At 43.6% G+C, this 22,048-nt stretch overlaps 1 protein-coding gene across 1 annotated transcript in view; it reads right to left on the minus strand.

Annotated features, from left to right (window-relative positions):
• Scg3 (secretogranin III) overlaps positions 1-22,048 on the minus strand; it is a 37,340-nt gene that overhangs the window by 14,312 nt on the left and 980 nt on the right. Inside the window, exons 3-10 of the mRNA XM_051140516.1 lie at positions 21,489-21,534; positions 21,174-21,389; positions 15,911-16,053; positions 14,662-14,811; positions 9,852-10,029; positions 5,900-6,016; positions 3,213-3,296; positions 822-959 (exon numbers count right to left, since the gene is read on the minus strand). Of these exons, the coding sequence (XP_050996473.1) occupies positions 822-959; positions 3,213-3,296; positions 5,900-6,016; positions 9,852-10,029; positions 14,662-14,811; positions 15,911-16,053; positions 21,174-21,389; positions 21,489-21,534 (1,072 nt within the window). The remainder of the gene's footprint in view (positions 1-821; positions 960-3,212; positions 3,297-5,899; positions 6,017-9,851; positions 10,030-14,661; positions 14,812-15,910; positions 16,054-21,173; positions 21,390-21,488; positions 21,535-22,048) is intronic.

Genomic DNA, 22,048 nt, shown 5'->3' on the forward strand with positions numbered 1-22,048 from the left:
ATACCTGTAATTTGAGTACACCAGGGGCCTACGCAAGAGGGGTGCCATGAGTCTGAGGCCAGCCTGGGCTACATAGAGCGTTCTAGATCAGCCCGGACTACTATGTCTCAAAACACCAACACAAACTGTAGTCTAAAGCAGTAAATATTATTATGGATCAAAAAGTAGAACTGTAAAGTCAATAAATCCTTTCTCCTATAAACAAGCAAATGAACAAATGAATACATACATAAATATTGCTCAATAAGTTAGGATTATAAACCAAACATTAAAGACATAAAAACATAAAGGACTGTGAATATTCCCTGAACCAAGAATATCTCTTCCCAAGCACAACAGCCACTGCGCACTAAAGAATGAGAGCAACCTGCCATCCCAGAAGACTCAAGACCATAATGCACACTCTTAGTCAAGTGAAGGTGTTGTGTACTAGGTGGGCTTGATGTCGGATCTCCCCACCCTGCTAATCTTAACTACCCAGATTGTGCTGTGGGGGACTTGATGTTGGATCACCCTACACTGCTAATCTTAACTACACAGATCCTGCTGTGGGGGACTCCATGTTGGATCTCCCCCACTCTGCTAATCTTAACTACACAGATCCAAATGCCTTGGGGGACTTGATGTTGGATCTCCCCACCCTGCTAATCTTAACTACACAGATTGCGCTGTGGGGGACTTGATGTTGGATCTCCCCACACTGCTAATAATAACTACGCCAATCAGATCGTGCTGTGGGAAGCTTCACTTTGGACTGCCCTCCTTGCGTGTTGAAAACATCCCCAGCTTCATTGCCAACCCCAAAGCCGTTAGATCCAGACCTTTGGCTTCATCTGTCTTTCCTCCTACGTTGGAGTTATCATCTTTTGTTGAGTCCTTTAGGGTTCCATATTCCTTTTCCATCTTGGCGGCTTCTTCCTTGGTACTGTCTGTTTCTTCATGACTCTTCTCTGATGGCACTGTGATCAGATAGTGTGCACTGTGGTTAAAACACCATTTCCTACGCTCCTTGGTCACTAATGCAGAACAAACTTTATTGAGAAGATGCAGTTGGAACTGCAAGGCAGGTCAGTAGTTATCTTACCCTCTACCCTCATCTCACAGAAGAAGGAAGCGGTGCTCAGGGTCACCCACTGGGTTGCTAAGAAGCTGGGCCCAGCCACTCAGCACGGGCACTCTTCAGCCACGCTGTCATCAGAGAGCGACTGCTTGCCTTGCTTTATAATTTTAATATAACCAGAGATTGGCTTTCACTATGCTATCCCTGTATTTCTGGGTCAAGCAATCCTCCTGCCTCAGCCTGGCTATTTGTTTTCCTTCCCTCCCTCCTTCTCTAAGGAAGGACTTCAGCTGGGCACCAAACCCAGAGTGTCGTGCATGCTAGGCAAATGCTCTACCACCAAGTCACAGCCTCAGCCCTGTTTATCTTAATTTAGTCAGTGTTGCCAGGCAACTGGGAGGGGGGTGTACCACGAAGGTCCTGGTTACAAATAAGAAGGATTTTGTTATTTCTGAGACAAGGCCTAATGTAGCCTTGAACAACCATTCCTCTTGCTGCTACCTTTTGACCTCTTGAGCTCCCAGCGCTGGAGAGGCAAAGGCAGGAGGATTGCTGGCTTTGTTGGACAATTAATGTAGTCAAATCCGCGAGTTCCAGCTTCAGTGAGAGATCGTGTCTCAATAAATAAGGTGGAAAGTGAGGAGGATGCCACTTGATGTTGACTTCTGTTTTCTAAACATACACACACACACACACACACACACACACACACACACACATACACACACACACACTCTCACAGGAACATGCACACATTGAAAAGAAAAAAAAATGTCATTGACTCACCTAAAAAATCCTCTACTGGATTGTCATATTTATAGATGGACATATTTTTTTATACCTGTGTTATAATTTTGTTTCTTGATTTTTGTCATTATTGAAAGTTATTCAAAACTGCTTGCGACAGCAGCATGTGCTGGGCCAGGGTAGGGACGGGGCTGAAGAGATGGCTCAGCAATCAAGAGCACTTGTTACTCTTATGGGCCACCTGGGTTCAGTTTCCAGCACCCACACGGTGGTTCACAATCAGTTTTGGGAATCTGATAATCTGATGCTCTCTTCTGACTTCCATGGACACCAGATATATATGTGTTTTATACACACACACACACACACACACACACACACACACACACACACACACACAGTCTAAGTGGTAGAGTACCTGCCTAGTAAGCATGAGGGACTGCCTTTGACCCTAGCATCGAAATAAAATGGAAAACCTTGCATAAAAATATCGCTTTAGGTTTGGAGAGATGGCTCAGAGGTTAAGAACACTGACTGCTCTTCCAGAGGTCCTGAGTTCAATTCCCAGCAACCACATGGTGGCTCACAGCCATCTATAATATAACCCGATGCCCTCTTCTGGCATGCAAGTGTAACATGTAGACCACTGTATAAATAATAAATAAATAAATCTTAAAAGAAAGAAAGAAAATATTGCTTTAAGGGGCACACTATGGCATTACTAACATGTATGGAATTTCTGTGATGGGGGCAAAATAGTTAAAGTACAAGAATCTACCGCTTGCAATCTTTCCTCTTTTTGTTCCTCCTCCCCTGTTGGGAGGATTCTACACACAGCTCAGTTCTGCGGTGTTTTCTGTGGATGGAAGAGAAACACAGAAAAGGAGCATATTGGAGAGGGGCACAGAGCATTCCAGAGGAGCTGTGGGGGCTGAGGGAGAAAGATGACCTGGGACGGTGGTCTCAAGAGGTGTTAGGAAAAAGATGTGATTGGAAGCTTTCCTCTAGGATCCCTGTTTTGTCACCAGCCACCTCCTTTGTTAAATACCGACACTACTTTTTAATGCAGGGGTAAAGGTGTGGCTTCATGGTAGACTTTATTATGGGCGAGCCTCCCACACAGAGGCTCTGTGTTCAATCCCCTGCCCAGCAAAAACAATGAAGGAGCTCCCAAACGAAAGAACTTCTCTGTGCTTTTGCTGCTAAGAATCCTTTGCCACGACAGGCTACAAAATGGCCAAGGTTACGTATGGTTATTCCTATGGTTGGATTTGAGATCTTGAAACGTTTTGAGATCTGTAATGCTTTATTAATATTTACTGAAGCCGATCATTTACCGCTGAAACAGTTATTCTTGTAACAGCTAAGGGGAGAAATACCCCCACCACAGTTAAGTAAGTCCTACCTGGGAAAAGCTTGCTTTTACTGTCAGTAGTATTGTTTTCTAGCTTGTTTTTGGTCTGCAGAGCAATTGTTTCATCCAAGTTTTCTAGAGAGGCAAGGAGAAAAAATACTCTTTAATTTCCCAAGAAATGGCATTAAATGTGTACTCCCACATGCTGTGATTACAGGTGTGCGCCACAGCTCTGTCTTAGGTTTTATTTATTTCTTTCTTCATTTTTATTTTTAATTTCCTTTAAAGGAGGATCTCAATCTACCCTAGGCTGATCTGAAACTTTCACTGCAGCCAAGGCTGGCTTCCAACCCTTTTTTTAGACCTCCTAGCCCAGCTTCCCTAGTGCTGGGATTACTGGCTTGAGCCACCACGCCTGCCCGTCCACCTGGCTTAGCTAGTAAGCACTTAATTTTATCATTTTTTTTCTTTAAAGATTTATTTATTATTATGTATACAGTGTTCTGTCCACAGGTCAGAAGAGGGCATCAGATCACATTATAGATGGTTGTGGGCCACTATGTGGTTGCTGGGAGTTGAACTCAGGACCTTTAGAAGAGCAGGCAGTGCTCTTAACCACTGAGCCATCTCTCCAGCCCCCTTTTAAATTTTTTTCTTTTTTCTTTTTCCTGTAAGCACTTAATTTTAGTGACTTTTCACTCAAGTAACAACTTGTGGTTCGTGGTTACCATGTTAGGCACTTGGCTTCAGGTAGTGGCAGGAACAATTGTTTACACTGAGTCATTGCAGTATTGCTGCCATAGTTCCACGGGAGAAATGTCAGAGCACAGAATACCCGAGTCACACTGTTGACATTGTCCTGAACACCATCTGCTCTGCTGTTGGAGCAGCGGTCCTCAACCTGTGGGTCTTGACCTCTTTGGGGGGTTGAATGTCAGTTATCTTGACTATCAGATATTAGCATTCAGATTCATAGCAGTAGTGGGTCTCAACCTGTGAGTTGTAACCCCTTTGGGGCTCAAACGACCCTTTCACACGGGTTGCCTGAGACCATTGGAAAATATTATGATTCATAAGAGTAGCAAATTACAGTTATGAAGTAGCAACAAAAATAATTTTCTGGGGCTGGAGAGATGGCTCAGTGGTTAAGAGCACCGCCTGCTCTTCCAAAGGTCCTGAGTTCAATTCCCAGCAACCACATGGTGGCTCACAACCATCTATAATGTAACCTGATGTCCTCTTCTGGCCTGCGGGTGTATAAGCAGACAACACTGTATACATAATAATAAATAAATCTTTAAAAAAAAATAATTTTCTGGTTGAGGACCCACCACAACCTGAGGAGGTGTATTAAAGGCTTGCAGCACTAGGAAGCTTGAGAACCATTGTGTTAGAAGACTAGAATTAGCTAGACAATACCAACTGGAAAATGAACACACTTCTTAAGGTACGTACATGTACCCACCCAGACAAGACACCTGCAAGATAGTAAATCAAAATGTTATGAGGGGATTGGTATCAGGAGTGATTTTCACTTTCTTTTATATTTCTTTTTTGCCTTGAATGGTTTTTTACAAAGAGTATGCTATTTTTTTTTTTAAATAACAAAAACAGTAAAACTGTTTTTATGTAGAAAACCCTGGGTTCCTTTTGAATAATTCTGGATCATGAAGATCAATGGCATTTCCTCATCTATTTGTTTTTTTTTTTTTTTTTTTTTTTTTTGCCCCAGCAGAGTAAGAGACCATGAGGCCACTTTGCCCAAAGCATGTGGGTGGAAAAAAGCATTCAGAGAAACAAAAGTCCTTAAGAAAATAAAATAATCGAGCACTTGAAGTATATAACTGAGAAACCGTATTCTAATTTTTAGATTTATTGATTTACTTTACGTGTATGAACATTTTATCTGTATGCATGCATGTGCACCATCTGTGTGTTGGCTAGTTTTATGTCAACTTGTCACAAGCTGGAGTCATTTAGGAAGAGGGACCCTCAATTGCAAAAACGCAAGCCAGTAGGCAAGCCTTGAATGCATTATCGTGACTGATGGTTGGCATGGAAGTGCCCAGATCACTGTGAATGGAGCCACATGCATTAGTGGTACTGGGTGCTGTAATAAAGCAGACTGAGTAAGTCAGCAAGCAGTGTTCCTCTGTGACCTCCACACCAGCTCCTCCAGGTTCCTGCCTCAAGTTCCCTTAATGATGGAGTGTGACCTGAGAGTTGTTTCACCCTTCATTCTACAGATACGAGAAGTGAGAAGTGAAGCTTTGCAAGTGCAGGACCTCGCCAGCAGAGCACAAGGAGGCTCCTGAGGCCGAGCCAGCTCTCTGCCCGCTTACCACATACAGTACTCAGAGGGGGAAAACTGAGATTTAATCCAGACTTCTAAACACAAGTAAAAACAAAAACAAAAAAAAAGAGTTAAATTGTAGTAAAATTGCTCCCTGGAAATTATTATAAAACACTAATAAGATTTGATGTAAAATGTGGAAGATTATTTTCCCCTCAAGTGGTATTTATTAAGATGAAAAGTAGAAAGCGTCTAATTAATTTTATTTGTATGCATCATCAAGCCGAGCAGTTCTGTTACCCTGGAGATCTGGGCTGCTCTAGCATAAATCATCAAATTAGCGAGGTGGCTATTGCCAGGTCCTTAATTTGCTTTGAGCAATGAAAACGGCCATGGTAAAAAAAAATATATATATATATATAAATAAATAAAGCACAATTCTCACCAAGGTAGGAGACCCCTTCTTCTGGGGATATTGTGCCATATTTGACCATCATTTTCACAAAATCAATCAGTGTCTTCATGATGGTGATCAGGGTTTCTTTCTCCTTTGCTTCTTTTTCTATGTAACAAAACAAAATAATCAATTAAAAATTTTACTCACTTAATGTGCACACCCGTATGTCTTTGTCTGCACACATGTCTGTGTGTCATAGGCAAGCAGTGCCTGCGGAGGGCAGAAAAGGGTGACAGATCCCCTGTAACTGGAGTCACAGAGGGCTGTGACAGTGTGGGTACTGGGAATCGAACTTGGGTCTTCTGAAATAGCAGCCAGTGCTCTTAACTGTTAAGCCATCTCTCCAACCTCCATGAGAACAAAAATAATTTAAAGACAACTAAATAGAAAATAGTTTTATCTTTTACTGCCAATTTATGAAGTATAGTGTCATAAGTATTGAAATATAAATACACTTATCTTAAACAAACAAACAAACAAACCTCAGGCATGATTGGGACAATAGGGCAGTATATAGCTATACAAAACTCCTTTTTTTTTTTTTTAAGTTTTTCTTTTTTGGTTTTTTGAGACAGGATTTCTCTGTGTATCCTTGGCTGTCCTGGACTTGCTTTGTAGACCAGGCTGGCCTCGAACTCACAGCAAATCCAATGCTGGGATTAAAGGAGTGCGCCACCACACTCGACACAAAAATACTTTTAGAAGTGAGCACAATTTAACTTTCCACATGTTGCCCGTTTCCAGCCATCTCAGGAACAACTGCCATCTTGCTGGCAGGGTCAAAACTGAGTTTGTGCTCCCAGGCCCCGGAACCAACTTCTCTCCTGCTTCTTCAGGTGTCCCATGTTTGTCTGTTAGCCAGTAAAGGATGTAAAGAGGACAGTTGCCATTGTCTGTTATCTGAACTAAGGCACATAAGGCACATAAGGTTGTAAATGTGTTGCCTGTAGTGATTTAAAGCTGCCCATCCCTTTGTTCGCCTGTCATTCTAAATACCAGGCCAAAGTCCAAGAGATGATGTGACTGCAAAAAGTTGAGTCAAGGGTCCTGAAGGCCAGGTGACCTGGGAAGGCACGTTTCCTTCCTTGCTCAACCCCTTGTGTCAAAATATGTTTGGCCAATGCAACAGCCCACCCCTGATCCCGTTGCCATTCTTTAAAAAGGTTGTACAATCTCCCTTTGGGGATGGGGCTCAGATCCCAAAATGGCCACCTCCCTGCACTTGCAGAAAACACAGCTTGCATTTTAAGTTTCTGTCTCTGAAGTGAGTTTTCTTGGCAGCCCTGACCCTACCACATGGGGCTTTAATTATACCTGAAACATTGTAGTAATAAAGTGGACAGCAAAGAGAGAGCTTCTGGGGCTCAGCTGGTACAGCGCCTGCCTAGTGTGTACAAGGCCCTAGCACTGAATAAACCTGATGTGCTGAAGCGTGCCTGCAATCCAAGCATCTGGGAACCGGAAGCAGGAGGATTAGAACTTTAATGTCATCCTTGGATGTGGAGTTTGAGGTCAGCTGGGATACATGACACTGTCTTTAAAACAAACATACAGACCCAAAAGATAACACAAATAAAGAACATTTCATACAGGGAGAATTTTTGTTTTTGATATTCTGAGACAGGGTTTCTCTGTGTAGCCTTGACTGTCCTCGAACTCACTGTGACTGTGGTCCGCCTGCCTCTGCCTCCCTGAGTGCTTGGATTAAAGGCGCGCACCACCAAAATACTGTAGAACTCACAGGTTGGGAGGAAGATGAGCTAGGGAGCTCTTGAATAGGACGTGACAAGTGACTTTAGCCGTCATGGCACTTGACCAAGGGCGTGCATGTATATTTAGCATTCTGTGATGCTCTTCACGGATGAGAACTGACTCATTAGAAGGACAGAGGCTCTGTGCTGGTCATTTGCCAACCAATGGGCTGGCTCAGACCAGGTCTTCCAGACACATAGCCTTGCAGATTCAAGCAGAGAGGCCTGTGCCATCTGGCCAGTGTCTGGGCCTGAAGGACTGACAGAATTCTCTGGGAACAGAAGCTCGTTCCATGATCACTTTATGGATTACAGTTCCAGAAAATTTTACAGAATCGTTCACTTGATGGCTGCAACAGGGACAGGGAAAGCCGTTGGGGCCGTGCAAGGCGCCTGCCTGAACAGTAACCGAAGAGCCGGAGACTACCATCTTTTGTAGATTAAACAGAAACAAACCGGAGCCAAATCCTACAGGCAGCTCAGTACACATGTGACTAACGAGACTGGGGTAGGACTTGTTTAAGAAAGAACAATTTCCCATATGTGTTTGGGTTCCTGACTTCCTGTCATCCAATGCTGATTTGAACTCACTGGGGAAAAAAAAATCAAAACTGAAAATGCCTAGTAAGCAACAATTTAGAGAAGAACAAATAAGGTTCCCACTAAGAGAGGGAGATGAAGAGAGCTCTGCAAAGGTGTCTCGTATTTGACCACATCCCCTGGAGGGGGAGACCTGGTGGCACTCAGAGGAAGAATAGCAGACTACCAAGAAGAGACTTGATACCCTATGAGCATATACAGGGGGAGGAGGTTCCCCTCAGTCACAGTCATAGGGGAGGGGAGTAAGGGGAAAATGGGAGGGAGGGAGGAATGGGAGGATACAAGGGATGGGATAACCATTGAGATGTAACAAGAGTAAATTAAAAAAAAAAAAAAAGACCTAACACAGCTGGCAGGATTTCCTCTTGATGTGCTGTTTTGCTTTTGACAATGTGCCTAGAAAACACACTAGGTAAAACAAGCCAAGCGCAGGGACCATGCTGTGTTCTCTCAGTTCTGAATCAGAGGCTTCACTTTTCGTGGATTCAACCGAGGATCAAAAATACTAAGAAAAAAGTTGACTGCATTTTTTTTTTTTTTGTTTGTTTGTTTTGTTTTAAGACAAGGTTTCTCTGTGTAGTCCTGGCTCTTCTGGAACTCACTTTGTAGACCAGGCTGGCCTCAAACTCACAGAGATCCACCTGCCTCTGCTTCCCTACTGCTGGGATTAAAGCATGGGCAACCGACATACAGTCATGGGCTTGACCATGATCATTTCACATCACATTGTAGATGAATGAATGCCAAACCACCAAGCTATATGGTTATTGTATGCAAATGTGTATGTGTGTGTGTGTGTGTGTGTGTGTGTGTGTCTGTCTGTCTGTCTGTCTGTCTGTCTGTCTGTCTGTGTGAGATAGGATCTTTCTATGTAGCTGAGGCTGGCCTCAAGACCACAGTATAGACCAGGCTGGATCCATGCTCATGGTAACCCTTCTCCCCCAGCCTCCCAGGAGCTGGGATTATAGCGATTTACATATCAATCACACCTCAATAAAGCTGAGAATAAGACATTTTTAAAAAGCTGAAGGGCCAGAGAGGTGAAACAGGTGCTAGGGGCACTTGCTGCTGAGCCTGATGACCCAAGTCCCATCCCTAGAACCCTTGCAGTAGACAGAAGAAACTGATCCTGCAATTCATCCTTCAGTCTTCACATGTGCACTGTGGCACACACGCACACACGCATAAAATGAACGAGTGAATAAATAACATAAAAAGGCTGATAACGAAGCAGCTATCCTAGGAGTGAAAGCTGAGCTGAGTCAGGGCAGGATGGCGATTCATCTCAGCATGTGACAGATTTGGGTTACCTGTACACAGCAGATGTTCCGCCACAACTGTTAATCGAACAATTAAATAAACTGTCTGTTAACAGGATTAAATTATCCAGAAACTCCACATTTCCTGGTTATTTTTTTCCATGATTTAGAGCACTGCTTTTGAAAAAAGAATGTGAAATGTTTTTCCCAGCCAACAGAGAATGTCATAGAAAATGTCGCTTGGGAACCAGGGACAGGAAGGAAGCCACCCACACACTTCCAAGAATTGCCGTCTCATTTCCCTTCAACGCGGCCATACAGCGCGGTTACCTGAATCGATGCTTGTCAGCAGTGCGTAGAAGTTGGGGAAATACTGGAGCTCCTCAAAGTCCTCCTCCATGTGGGGGTTCGTTCTCCTTTCCAAGCCGTTGGACAAGGTCAGGGTGTTAGACACGGTCTCATCATTTTCTCTGTTAGTAACGCCATCTTGAATTGTTGCCACCGGAGTCTTCGGGGAAGAGGAAATAACGATGAAAATAAACATGGTTTAGAACTGACGCAACTCCAGCTCACTTCTCTCCTTTCTGGTATAGTGAATGTGAACTCTCAAGAGATGCCCCTTCCTCACAAGATCTTGCAGGTTCTGGGTATGAGCTACCTTGAGAGGATCTTGGCATGGCGCAGGAGAGACCGGACAGGGGAGTTCTGTGGTTCGGCTGTGGCCAAGCTCCCGTCCATGAGTATTTCATTGAGGAAGAGAGACTTTTGATTCACACAGTGTGTAAGGGTGACGTGGGGTAGACTGGGCCATTATGGGAAAGCTTTTTAGACTGTCCATCAGGAACAGAGCACCCACGCCTTGGAACTTCAGGAGGTATTTGTGTCTGGATGATGCATATTTTTTATTCTCCCAGACGTGATCTATGTTCCTATTTTGGTGAAATTTGCCATTCAGTAGACTAGACAAAAATCTAAGAGCGTTTCTTACCATTTTTATCTTTATTTCCCCACATCTGATCCATCAATATCCTCGTTGGCTCTACTTTCAAATCTCTCTCTCTCTCTCTCTCTCTCCCTCTGTGTGTGTGTGTGTGTGTGTGTGTGTGTGTGTGTGTGTGTGTTGAGACAGGGTTTCTCTTTGTAGTCTTGGCTGTTCTAGACCAGGTTGGCCTTAAATGATCTACCTGCCTCTGCCTCCACAAGTGCTGGGATTCGTGCACCACCACGCCCGGTGTCTACTGTCAAGTCTTCTGGCAACATGTACATCTCTTTCTCTAGAAACCCATGTTAGTCCAAGCAACTCTTCACCTCCCACTTTTCAAATGGTAATATCACCATCTCAAATGTCTCCATCACTCAGTATCTTCTACCCTATGGACTGAGGTATCTCTCTAGCAATCTGACTTAACAACTCCTTTGCTTAAATTATACAAGGAGGCCAGAGACATATCCGGGTTGGTAAAGTGCTTGCTTCAGGAGCACAAGTGCTCAAGTTTGATCCCTGAACCCACATTAAAAATAAAAGTTGAGCTCAGTGGAGCATGCAAGGCGGAAATAGGCAGATTGCTTTGACTTGCTGACCAGATAACTTATTTTGATCCAGGTTGGTGGATCCTGTTTCAAAGCACAAGATGGATTGTACCGGAGGAACAGCACCTTGAGGTTGTCCTCTGGCCTTCACATGCCCATGCATGCATGCTGATATGTACACATGCCTACATGTAAACACTGCACTCACACATGCACTTATACACACACACACACACATGCTATGGTTTGAATGTGGTTTATACCCATCAAAACTAACATTGAGATTTAAATTGTCAATAAAAGGTATTGAAGGTAGGGCTTTGAGATGTGGTGAGTATAGGTAGGCTCCAGCCTCAGGAATGGATTATTGTCTGTGCTGGTGTGAAAAGACGTTCCCATTTGAATGCCTGGTTCCCCAGGTGATGGTGCCTTCCAGGGAGGCTTAGGAGGCATGGCCTTGGTGGAGGAAGTGTGTCACTGGGGGCCAGGTTTGAGGTTGCAAAGCTACACACCACTCCTATTTGCTCTCTACTTCCCTGTTAAGGTTTGAGATATGAACTTCCTGCTTGCTGTTCCAGCCTTCATGTTGACTTTCTGCCATACTTCCTTACGGTGATGGTGATGGACTCATCATCATAAGCCCAGGTAAATGCCTCTTTTGTAAGTAGCCTTGGTCAAAGTGTTTTCTCACAGTGATAGACAATGCCTTTGTGAGAGACTTAGGCAGAACAGAAGTAGGGACAGTTGAGAGAACACAAGAAGGGAAGGAAACCCTCACTCTGGCATCTGCTTTGCTTTTCTGGCTGACAGAGTCAAGAAACTTGAGCACACAAAGCCCAAGTTGCCTACAGAGGTAATGACATGTTAATGGATGCTCAATCAAGGGGTTAAAAACAACAAATGCTCTTGGAGCTAGAATTTTGTCAAATTAGCTCCCCTTTCTCATCCCTAGATCTAAACAATGCACCTCATAAAACCACCTTGTGATTTCATTTACAAAAGAAAACCAACTTAGATATTTTACTTTATTTTTAAACTGTACCTAACTCTTTTTAAAATTAAATTTTACTTATTTAATTATTTAGTGTTTGTGTGTGTATGTGTGTGTGTGTGTGTGTGTGTGTGTGTGTGTGTGTGTACATGTGCATCCATGTGGGTGTCCAGTCATGTGGGTGGAGGTCAGAGGACAACTTTAGACACTTGGTTCTCCTACCACATGGGCCACTTAGGTCACAGGCTTGGCAGTAGGTGTCTGCTGAGCCATCTTTTTTTCTGAGACAGAGTTTCGTCTGTGTCCTGTAACTCTCTCTGTAGACCTCAAACTCACAGAGATCTGCTTGCCTCTGCCTCCTGAGTGCTGGGATTAAAGGTGTGGGCCACCATGCTCAGCTGCTGAGCCATGTTATAGCTTCAGCTTGCCTAGCATTTTCAACATGAAAATCGCATCCTTTGTGCAATCTAACTTAAAAAGGCACAGGGCCATAGGCACAGACATTATAAGGACACATAAGCGTGACTCTCAGGGATCCTGCATCTACACCTTAGGCGCGTCCTGTCTTTTTTCCTATGACTTTCGGTCTAACAGTTAATACATTTGTTGACTTGTCTTGGTTATTCTTTTCTGAACTGTGTCAAGTATCTGGTTTTACCTGAGTGGAATCCCTAGATAAAGAGGTGCTCCTTGGGGTGCTGGTGGCTCTGCTAGTCTGTGTCTTTCCGCTGTTGACAAGACTGGACTAGCTGCAGCAGCCTAGCCAATGCGTGAGAGAGTGAACTGTTAAAAAGGCAGCTGGCACCCCTGTTTCTCTTTACCCACGCACCTACTGTCCTTCCCTTTCCCCTTGTCATCATATGACCTCACCAGAAGATGGTCGGGGACTGTCTCACCTTCATCTTTCCATCCTCCAAAGCTGTGAGCTAAATACATTTCCTTTATAAAAAAAAAAAAAGATTTATTTATTTTTTGTGTATATGAGTGTTTTGCTTGAATGCATATCTGTGTGCCACGTCTATGCCTGGTGAAGGTAGAGGTCACAAGAGGCCCTTGGATCCCCTGAGACTGGAGTTACAGAAGGCTGGGAGCCACTTTTTGGATACTGGGAATCAAATCTGCATCTTCAGGAAGAGAAGTCAATATTCTTCACTGCTGGGCTGTCCCTCTAGGCCCTGTTTCTTTTCTTTATAAATTATCTAGTCCCGGCTATACTTCTGTAGCAACAGGAAATGGATGTAGGCAAAAATCCTTCAGTATTTCCCCTCGGCTTTTACAGTAGGCCTCAGACTCTGGCTCTGGAGGCTCTGCATGGCCTGGGTGGGGTCTACTTCCCAGTCTAGTAGTACCACTTTCTCTTTCTGGGTCAGCCACAAATCCTTGTTTTAGTTGCCTGGATACACCACACATGTGGCCTCTCCTGCTTACAAGCTAATCCTATTTGACTTTGAGTTCTCAGCTCAAATTACTTCCTTAGTGAAGGAAGCCTTCTTTCTGTCTAAGTGCAGAAGGGGGTGGGGGTGGGGCTTTCCCCAGAGCACTTGATACAGTTGCCATTGCAATGACCACTGTTTGTTTGAAGACTGTCTGCGTCTCCCATTGGAACTTAGCCTTTGTGGGAGCAGACATTAGGTCTTTTTACATGAGCATGACATTTGGTATGCTGAAAGAATAAAATGCACCAATTAGATGACGCGATGAGCCAAGCGTGTGGACAGTTTAAAAATGAATGAATGTAACAAGCAGAGCATCTTGAAGATCACCGCAGCTGTTTCAGTGCAGACCTGTACATTTGTCCCCTTATGAATATGCAAAATGTCATCATTTGAATGAGAATGGCCCTCACAGGCTCACAGACTCCAATGCTTGGTCATCACCGGTGCTATTAGGAGGTGTGTCCTGGTTGGTTTAGGTGTGGTCTTTGAGGTGGGCATGGGCTTTGAGGTTTCAAATGCTCAAGCCAGGCTCAGTCCCCCTTGTCCTTCCTGCTGCCTGCCAATCTAGATGCAGAAGCCTCAGCTACCTCTCCAGCACCGTGTCTGCCTGCCATGCTTCCTGCCATGATGATAATGGACTAAACCTCTGAAACTGTAAACCAGCCCCAATTAAATGCTTTCCTTTATAAGAGTTCCTGTCGTCATGGTGTCTCCTCACAGCAACGAAATCCTAACTAAGACAAATGGCAAGGCCAGATAAATGGTGATGGACAGGGGCCAGTGGAAGAACACAGCCTAGAACAGAGGAACAGCACAAGACTGGGAGTATGAGGCCACTGTGCAGAGGGCTGATCGGCCTATCCACTCTCCTGTGTGTGTATGTGTGTGTGTGTGTGTGTGTGTGTGTGTGTGTGTGTACATGTACATGCCTAAATGTGCACTGAGAGTAGATGAAAACATTCATTCTAAATGGAAATTGATACTCAAAAAGCTTTGGAGTGCTGGTTCCAGCACACTGGGATGGTATAAATAGTTGTGCTATATAATTTTCCAGTATGCTAAAAATGCTACTGTCTCCAAATATTCCTTGTCATCCAGTGAGGCACTAATTGTGCAGAGATACAAAGGCATATGCACATACATGCCCATGTCATGCAGACATTCCTAAAACACATGTACATACTACTTTCTCAGGTATTTTTCCATCCTGATTCTCGGTCCTGCTTGTGGGTTTGTCCAGGGCTTCCTCATAATTGTTGGCTTCTTTTGAAATTAATTTCTGTAAAGCCTCTGCTACTTCATCTTCCAGAGTATGTGCCTGGCTTTCAGTGATCTGTTATAAAGAGACAGAGCATATGTAAGTGCTAGTCCTACTCCTGGGCTTAAACAAACGCACAAGTAAACATCTGAACTCTGGCTGAGTCATTTTTTGGCCTTTTGGCGAAGACCAAATGTAACCCCAGTTGAACATATAGGCATTATGCAAGCAACCGAAATCCAAGTCCTACTCAGCTATGCCTCCTATGAGCCCCATCACGGACCAGCATTGCAGATTACCCTAAGGCATGCCTTTGCAGTAACCAACAGCTCTCTACTCAGACTTAAGGCCTACTCAACAAAAGCGAGAACATGCCTGGTGCTTGAAACGTAGCTACTCAGTGCTAGTGAAGCCATGGAAATTGGAAGAAAATCTACAGGCAGTACTTTATGAAACCACAATAATCCCTAACAACAATCTAAACATTTGTCCTCATAAGAGAAGCCTTCATCCCTGATAAAGGAAACTTCTCTTTGCAACAGGTAATCCTTTCTAATGCAGGCTGTGACAGTCACTGCCCAGCACTCTGAGAAGTGTCCTTAGACTATTCACGCCAGGTGTCAGTGCTACTTGCTGAAACCCTATAGATGCCTCCTTAGCGAGACACCAGGAGGAATGCTGCTGTACAACTCCAGGTCACATGGCCACTTACATGACCCTTGTAACTTTAAAGTAAGACCTGCTGGGGTTGTGTCTGGTTTGAGCTGTCAAGCTGGAACCAGGGAAGATTCAGGTTTCTGCAAACAAACACTGTAAGTCTCTGCTCATGTTATTTCTGGTTTTGTCATACACACATCCTCTGCCTCTGCTGGCGACATCCTGACTTCCCTTCTAAGCTCATTTCAAACACCTCTTCCTCTGAAGTCTTTCCTGACTTCCAGCTGGGCACAACCCATTCCCTGGCACGCTACACAGCCTGTCTGATGCTCCAACAGCTTGTGGGATGGGTGTATGTGCTGATCTGGCTCCTCTGAAAATTTCAAGGGAATTCTTTGGAGCCCAGTACAAAGTAGGTGCACTGTAAACATTCAGTGACTTGAATTATGAGGTTTGACTTAGGACACTGCCTAAGACTGTACCAAGAACCGAGTTCACTCTCCTGCATACAACTTACTAGGCCGAGATTCAGCAGTTTAGAAACAATCTTGTCAAACACTCCTCTGTCGTTCTCCTCGTAAATCCTGGTAGCAATTTTATGGACGATGTCTTCAGCAGTTAAGGGCGTTCCGTCCAGTTGATGAAGGCCATCTGGGTCATCTAGACAGAGCAAGCATGGCTGCACATCATGATGAGTACAGACCTATTCCATGCACCGTATTGTAACCCATACTTTTTGAAATACTGAAAATTAACTTAATTATATCTATCTATCTATCTATCTATCTATCTTCTTTCTATCTATCTATCTATCTATCTATCTATTTATCTATCTATCTATCATCTATCTATCTTCCATCTATTTAGAGATAGTATCCTACTATGTTACTCTGGCCTGCTTGGAGCTTGCAGCAATCCTCCAACCTCTGCCTCTTGAGGGCATGGACCACCACACCAGCCTGCTAGAGTACCTCTGTGGAGCAAAAGCTTAATGTGATAAGCCACAATCTCCAAAAGACAGGGAACTTATTTTATGAGCTTGGAATCAACACTTTAAAGTAAAGCAAGATATCTGCACAACCAAGATGTGACTCTTTATAGAAAAGCCTGTGAGTACACGTCCTTAGAGTTCCTGGGTATACATTTGGCGGCGTAGCTTCAGACCAAAGCAAGGGGTCATTCAGAGCGAGGGAAAGGGGCTCGGTGGGATGGATCACTCCTGCAGGCCTAGAACTTGGGAGCCTGAGGCAAGAGGACTACCATGAGTTTGAGGCTAGCCTGGGCTACAGAGTGGGAGCCTGTCTCAAACAAACCAAACCAAACCCAAACTCTAAGCCACAAGCAAGGTAAGAGAGGAAGGGATGAGGGCAGCGAAACTTTGTACCGCCTGCGCGAGAATTCCAGAAGCCAGTACCACATCAAGGAGGCCCATCACACCTCTCATCTCCTCCCATCACATAAAGGCAGATGGAAAAGACCAGCAGTTTAGCCCAGTGATATTTCTTGTTAGCTGTACAACCTTAGATCCACGTACAAAATAATAAGGGTATGGGGCTGTGTGTTTAGCTCAGTGGCCTAGCGTTTGTAAAGTCTTGGCTTAGAGTCCCAGTACTGAAATCTCCCCCCAAAACAATAAAATAAGCGAATATGAATAATAATGCTATCGATTTAATGTGATTTTAATGGAGTTGTAAGGGGCAGATGAAAGAAGATGTGTCCTTTGAGTCATATTGTGGTGTATGGAAGAGTATACTATTATAACTCTGCGTAGTGGATTTAGATTTTTAATTAAAGGGATTATCTTCTGGAGAAAGTGAAAACTGATTTCCTGGCCAGATATGCTACGATGCTATAATAATGCCTCTCTCTCTCTCTCTCTCTCTCTCTCTCTCTCTCTCTCTCTCTCTCTCTCTTTGTATGTGTCTGTGTGTAGGTTGGCTTTGAACCCACAGAGATCTGCCTGCTTCTGCCTCCAGACTGCTGAGATTAAATGCACACATTGCTATGCCCAACACCATGAATAATCTTTATGACTTTCACTCAAAGAAAGAATACCTTATTTCCATCTCCATTCTGCCCCTTTTTTTCCAAGGCCCTCGGGGATTTGGCCAGAGAATTCCTGGCCTTTCTTCTGGACTGTGGGGATGGTGGCATCTGTAGCCTCGGGCAGACGCCTTTGCCCTCTTTTGGAAACAAGCCTATTAAGGCGAGTGGTGATTATACACAAAGGCTGAGTTCTTGTTCAGCTGTGAGGCCTCTGAGACCCAAGTGCCAGAATGACAAGAGCCATAAAATTAGTTCCTCTCTTGGCTAGTTGGAAGCTGAGTTCGTCATCTATTTCTCAGGAGCATGGCCTTTCTATCACTTCAGTCTGAATTTTCCATTTGCGGGTTGCAAGTCGGGCACTGGGGAATAGTCCTCTGTCTGTGCAGAGGTGGAAGAATTTACTCCCCTCCCCACTTATCCCTCAGGATCTGAGAAAGAAAGAATGTTGGCTGCCTGCTGAAGCTGGAAGATAACCCAGATGACTGTTTTTCTCAGCTCATTCACTTCCCAGCAGGGAGAATGCTGGTAACTCAGAAGAAATATCTTCCTCCTCTGCTGAGCCATTGTGGGCTGCTTAGCCAGGAACTCGGGTCTTCCACAGCGGAGCTTTGCTAGATGCAGTCAAAAGCAAAGCACTCAGGGTTAGGGGCCACTGGCCTTGCCTTCCACCAGTTTCTCCCTAGCTCTTTGAAAGTGATCGGAATATTTCACGGCGATTTGTGCACGCAGGAGTATTTTCTTCTCCCTGTGTGAAGCCTCAGGGAGAAGCCAGTACGGATTCGTATTTAAAACCCCTAGGCAGCTACAGTGTCCCATACGGACATCAAAGGACTGTGCCATGCCGTCATCGCCCCGGGTCCATCTTGTAACCCCCAATATCTCATTTAATACCTGGAGTTCATTTCTCCAGTAAAATTAAATTAAAGTCTTAATATGTGCCAGACACTGGAGGTAGAATGATGGCTGTATCTAGGATTTCACTCAATACCCGGAATTTATTTCTTCAGTCAAATTGAATTCTAATCTGAATATCTGCCAAACACTGGTACGAGTGATGACTGGGTTCAGCACGGTCCCTGGGTGCACTGAGCTGTATTATCTGGTTCATAGCTTGCCACGTAGGAACTACGCGATGAGTTTTTGCTGGCGAGCACACAAAGGAGCCTAAAGCATAAACACGTAAAAAGAAACTGGCACGAATCTTGAATCTGGAACTTCCTTAAAGATGGTCTTAGGTCTGAGGACATAGCCTGCCAAAGATAATCTCCCTTACTTTGCCTTCTGGGATGAAGTCTGTACTTCCTTAATGTTCTACTCCAATGCTTCGGTGGGCTCAAACCCTCTGGCTGTTGGCCTACAAAAGGAAACTAGACCTTCACCCACAAAACATTCTCTCTATGACCCTTGACTCAGTTTCTCTAGGGTCTCAAGTAGGTTAAAGTAAGTCCTAGGATAAGCCTAAAGTCGCAAGGACTAGCCCTATAGTTTTAAACATGGGCTGGAAGTAAAAGTGAATAATTTAATAAGTAGCCGCTCAAGTTAGTGGTCAAGTCCCAAACAAATCTGTGTCTCTGCTGGAGCCTGCAACCACTGTGACCAATCAAGTCAATCAAACACTACATTCTTTTTTATACTTTATTAAACCAAATGTTGTGTTCAACTCGAGTGATTAAATTTGTTTTTGACCCAGGCATGCCCAGTGTCTGTCTGCTTCTGGCCCACATACCTTAGCAAAACACAAATCATTGCCTTTGTCCACCCAACACATATAATGCACCTCTAAACTCTCCTCAGTCTACGGTGTTCTGTGAAAGTCCCATTAAATTGACCCCTCCCCCACCACCCCCAAGATAATCAGCATAATTCCCTCGTTGCCAGGAAACAAAGTAAGGACAGAGAAGAAAGCCTTACTCACTTCTAAGCACTGGGCTGCAGAATGGAAAATATGCTCTTTTCCAAGGCTGATTATGTCCGTTCACTTATTCCCTCACACGTTCTTTTGTTTCTTCACTCACTTATACAGTCATACAATGAATTAATGTCTCTATTCTTGTGAGGCTTTCAATGTAGTTTTTGGGAAAAGACGACCGTAAATAGTTACAGCTACAAATATAAAAGTTCAAACTGCAAGAAGGGCAACGGAGGCCAAGGTGCTTATCAGATTATGTGTGCTAGGACAAACCCAGAGGTGTCTGACTAACCCTGAAGACAGGAACTGTGTGATTGGTTTTGGTTTTTGTCCCAAGGGAAGTAAGACTCTACTAAAGAAATGTATGGGAAATAACCTCATGCTCACTGTATACTTACAATCTTGGCATCTAGGAGGTGGAGGCTCAGGAACCTCAAGGCCAGCCTGAGAGACATGCAAGCCCTTCACTCAACACAAACAAATGAACAACCACAACAAAACCTAACTGCGCATGTTGGTCATGGTGGCACATGTTTGCAATTCCAACAGTCAGAAAACTGAGGCAGGAGGATGATGAGCTTAAGGCCAGCTTAGACTATATAGGAAATATTGTCTCAAAAAGTCTCAGGTGCTCAGCGGTTGTAGCTCAGTGGTAGAGCGATTGTTTAGCACACACAGGGGCCTGGGTTTGATATAAAAAGCGTGCCCATATTGCAATGTTTCAATTCCTAGTTGTAAATTAAAGGTCCATTCCAGCTGTCACGTCATGAATAGACTGAAATAAATCTGGAGTGGTTGCTGGGAGATCTGTAAAATATTTTACTGTAGTTCAAGAGAGGTGTGATCGGGTATTGGGTAAGGCTGGTGGCGATTGAAAAGGTAGGGTTTTTGTTTGTTTGTTTGCTTGTTTGTTTGTTTGTAAAGACAAAGTTTGGAGATAACATGGGGAGCGATATGGATAAGCTTTGGAAGATTAGAATTGAAAAGGTAAGAAAAAAAAAAAAAGAAATAGTTCAGTCCTAGATTTCTGTCATGAAAAGAAGAAAGAAAGGAAGGAAGGATAGATAGCAACTCAGTTCCTAAGGAAAGCTCTCTTGAAGAGGACTTGTGAGGAGGACAGAGATCATGAGTTGACTCTGGGACATGTTGTTTTCAGTTTCAGCACCTGACACTTCCAAGGCAAGTAGGGAGGAAGTAGGTCCATAGCCCTGAGAGGTTCGGTTTAAAACGAAGATGTAGAATGGGTCGATGACCAAAGGGGAGAAGAAAACCATCAACAAGAAAATAGTGAATATTTCACCATTGGCAGGTATCTTATTAGTCTAATTATTTGAGGACCCAATATTTTAATTTGTGCTGGTTATTAACCTGATAGCGACAATAAATGGATTTGATGATATAAAGCACAGATATCAGGTTTTATTTATTTATTTTTTAAAGCATCAGTAAGAGAAACTAATCACCATCATCACCTTTATCCCTTTTCTGAGACAGAGTCTGGCTGGCCTGGTACTTTTTGTAGCCTAGGCTGGACTTAACGCCATGACAACTCTCTTGCTTTGGCCTCCTGAGTGTTGGGATTGCATGCGTGAGCCACTGCACTTGTTTTAGTAAGGGAAACTTTAAAGGAAAAAAGTGAGACTAGGTTTTTGTACATTATCAGTAAATTTTAGCCTCACCTCAGCTTTGGCCTCGACAAGTACGAGTTTATGAGTGTATTAGATATATTTTGAAAGTATGTGACCTTTTCTCAAAATGTAATAATAACAATAAAAAACCCCAAAATGAGGAAAACAGGCAGCAAAGTATCTTTTAAGTCATTTACCTTGAAATTTATGGTCCAGTCCACTCTTAGTGGAATCATAGTCATCAGTCAGCTTCCGGTTTTTGGTTGAATCAGCATCCTCTAGGCTCAGCTTGTTATCAAGTGGGGAGCTTCTTATGGATTGCTTCTCTTTCTCCACTTTTTCCTTCTCTGTTATTGCCTTTAGTAGATTCAAGTTATCAACAGAAGAGTGATTGCTTTCACCTGGCTTGCTTTCTGGAAAAAAAAAAAAGTTCCAAGCCCAATACACCCATTTTAGTTTGGAGTCCTGTGACCTACATTACTTAACTGAACAGCAGTGTGATTTCCTTTTACCTGGAGGGTATGTCTTTTTCATCTTGTCGGCCTCCGCCTCAGCAATCTGTGAAACAAACAGCAGACAGACCTGCTTTTAAACAATAGCTTCACTGCTTACCAAGTGCGTTAGCCAAATGACTTACTCCCTAGGAGACTTAGTTTTGTCTGTAAAAACGCAGGCAAAAAGCACCGTTGTAAGGATTAAATGAGATAAAACAAAGGGCTGATGTGCCTGAAGTATTAATTCCCTTCTCCTATAATATTGACATAAGATAAATTTTCATCTGAGCATAGTAACATGTGCCTATAATCCCAGCACTCAAGAGGATGAGGCAGGAAGATCAAGGGTTGTAGGGCAATCAAGGCTACCCTCAAAGACTTTCTCGAACAAAGTAAAACAAAACATGCACACACTCTGGCAAAGTAAGCAGTCTTACAAGAGTGGACACAGTATTGATCTCACTGGCTTATCATCATGTGGTCAGTCACTCTATAAATTATACAGAATCAATGTACATAACGGTGAGAACATATAATTATTTGAACTGGAATTCTCATCTTAATTTCATTAGTTTAGC

The sequence above is a fragment of the Acomys russatus genome, chromosome 32, assembly GCF_903995435.1.
Source record: "Acomys russatus chromosome 32, mAcoRus1.1, whole genome shotgun sequence".
NCBI classification, from domain to species: Eukaryota; Metazoa; Chordata; class Mammalia; order Rodentia; family Muridae; genus Acomys; species Acomys russatus.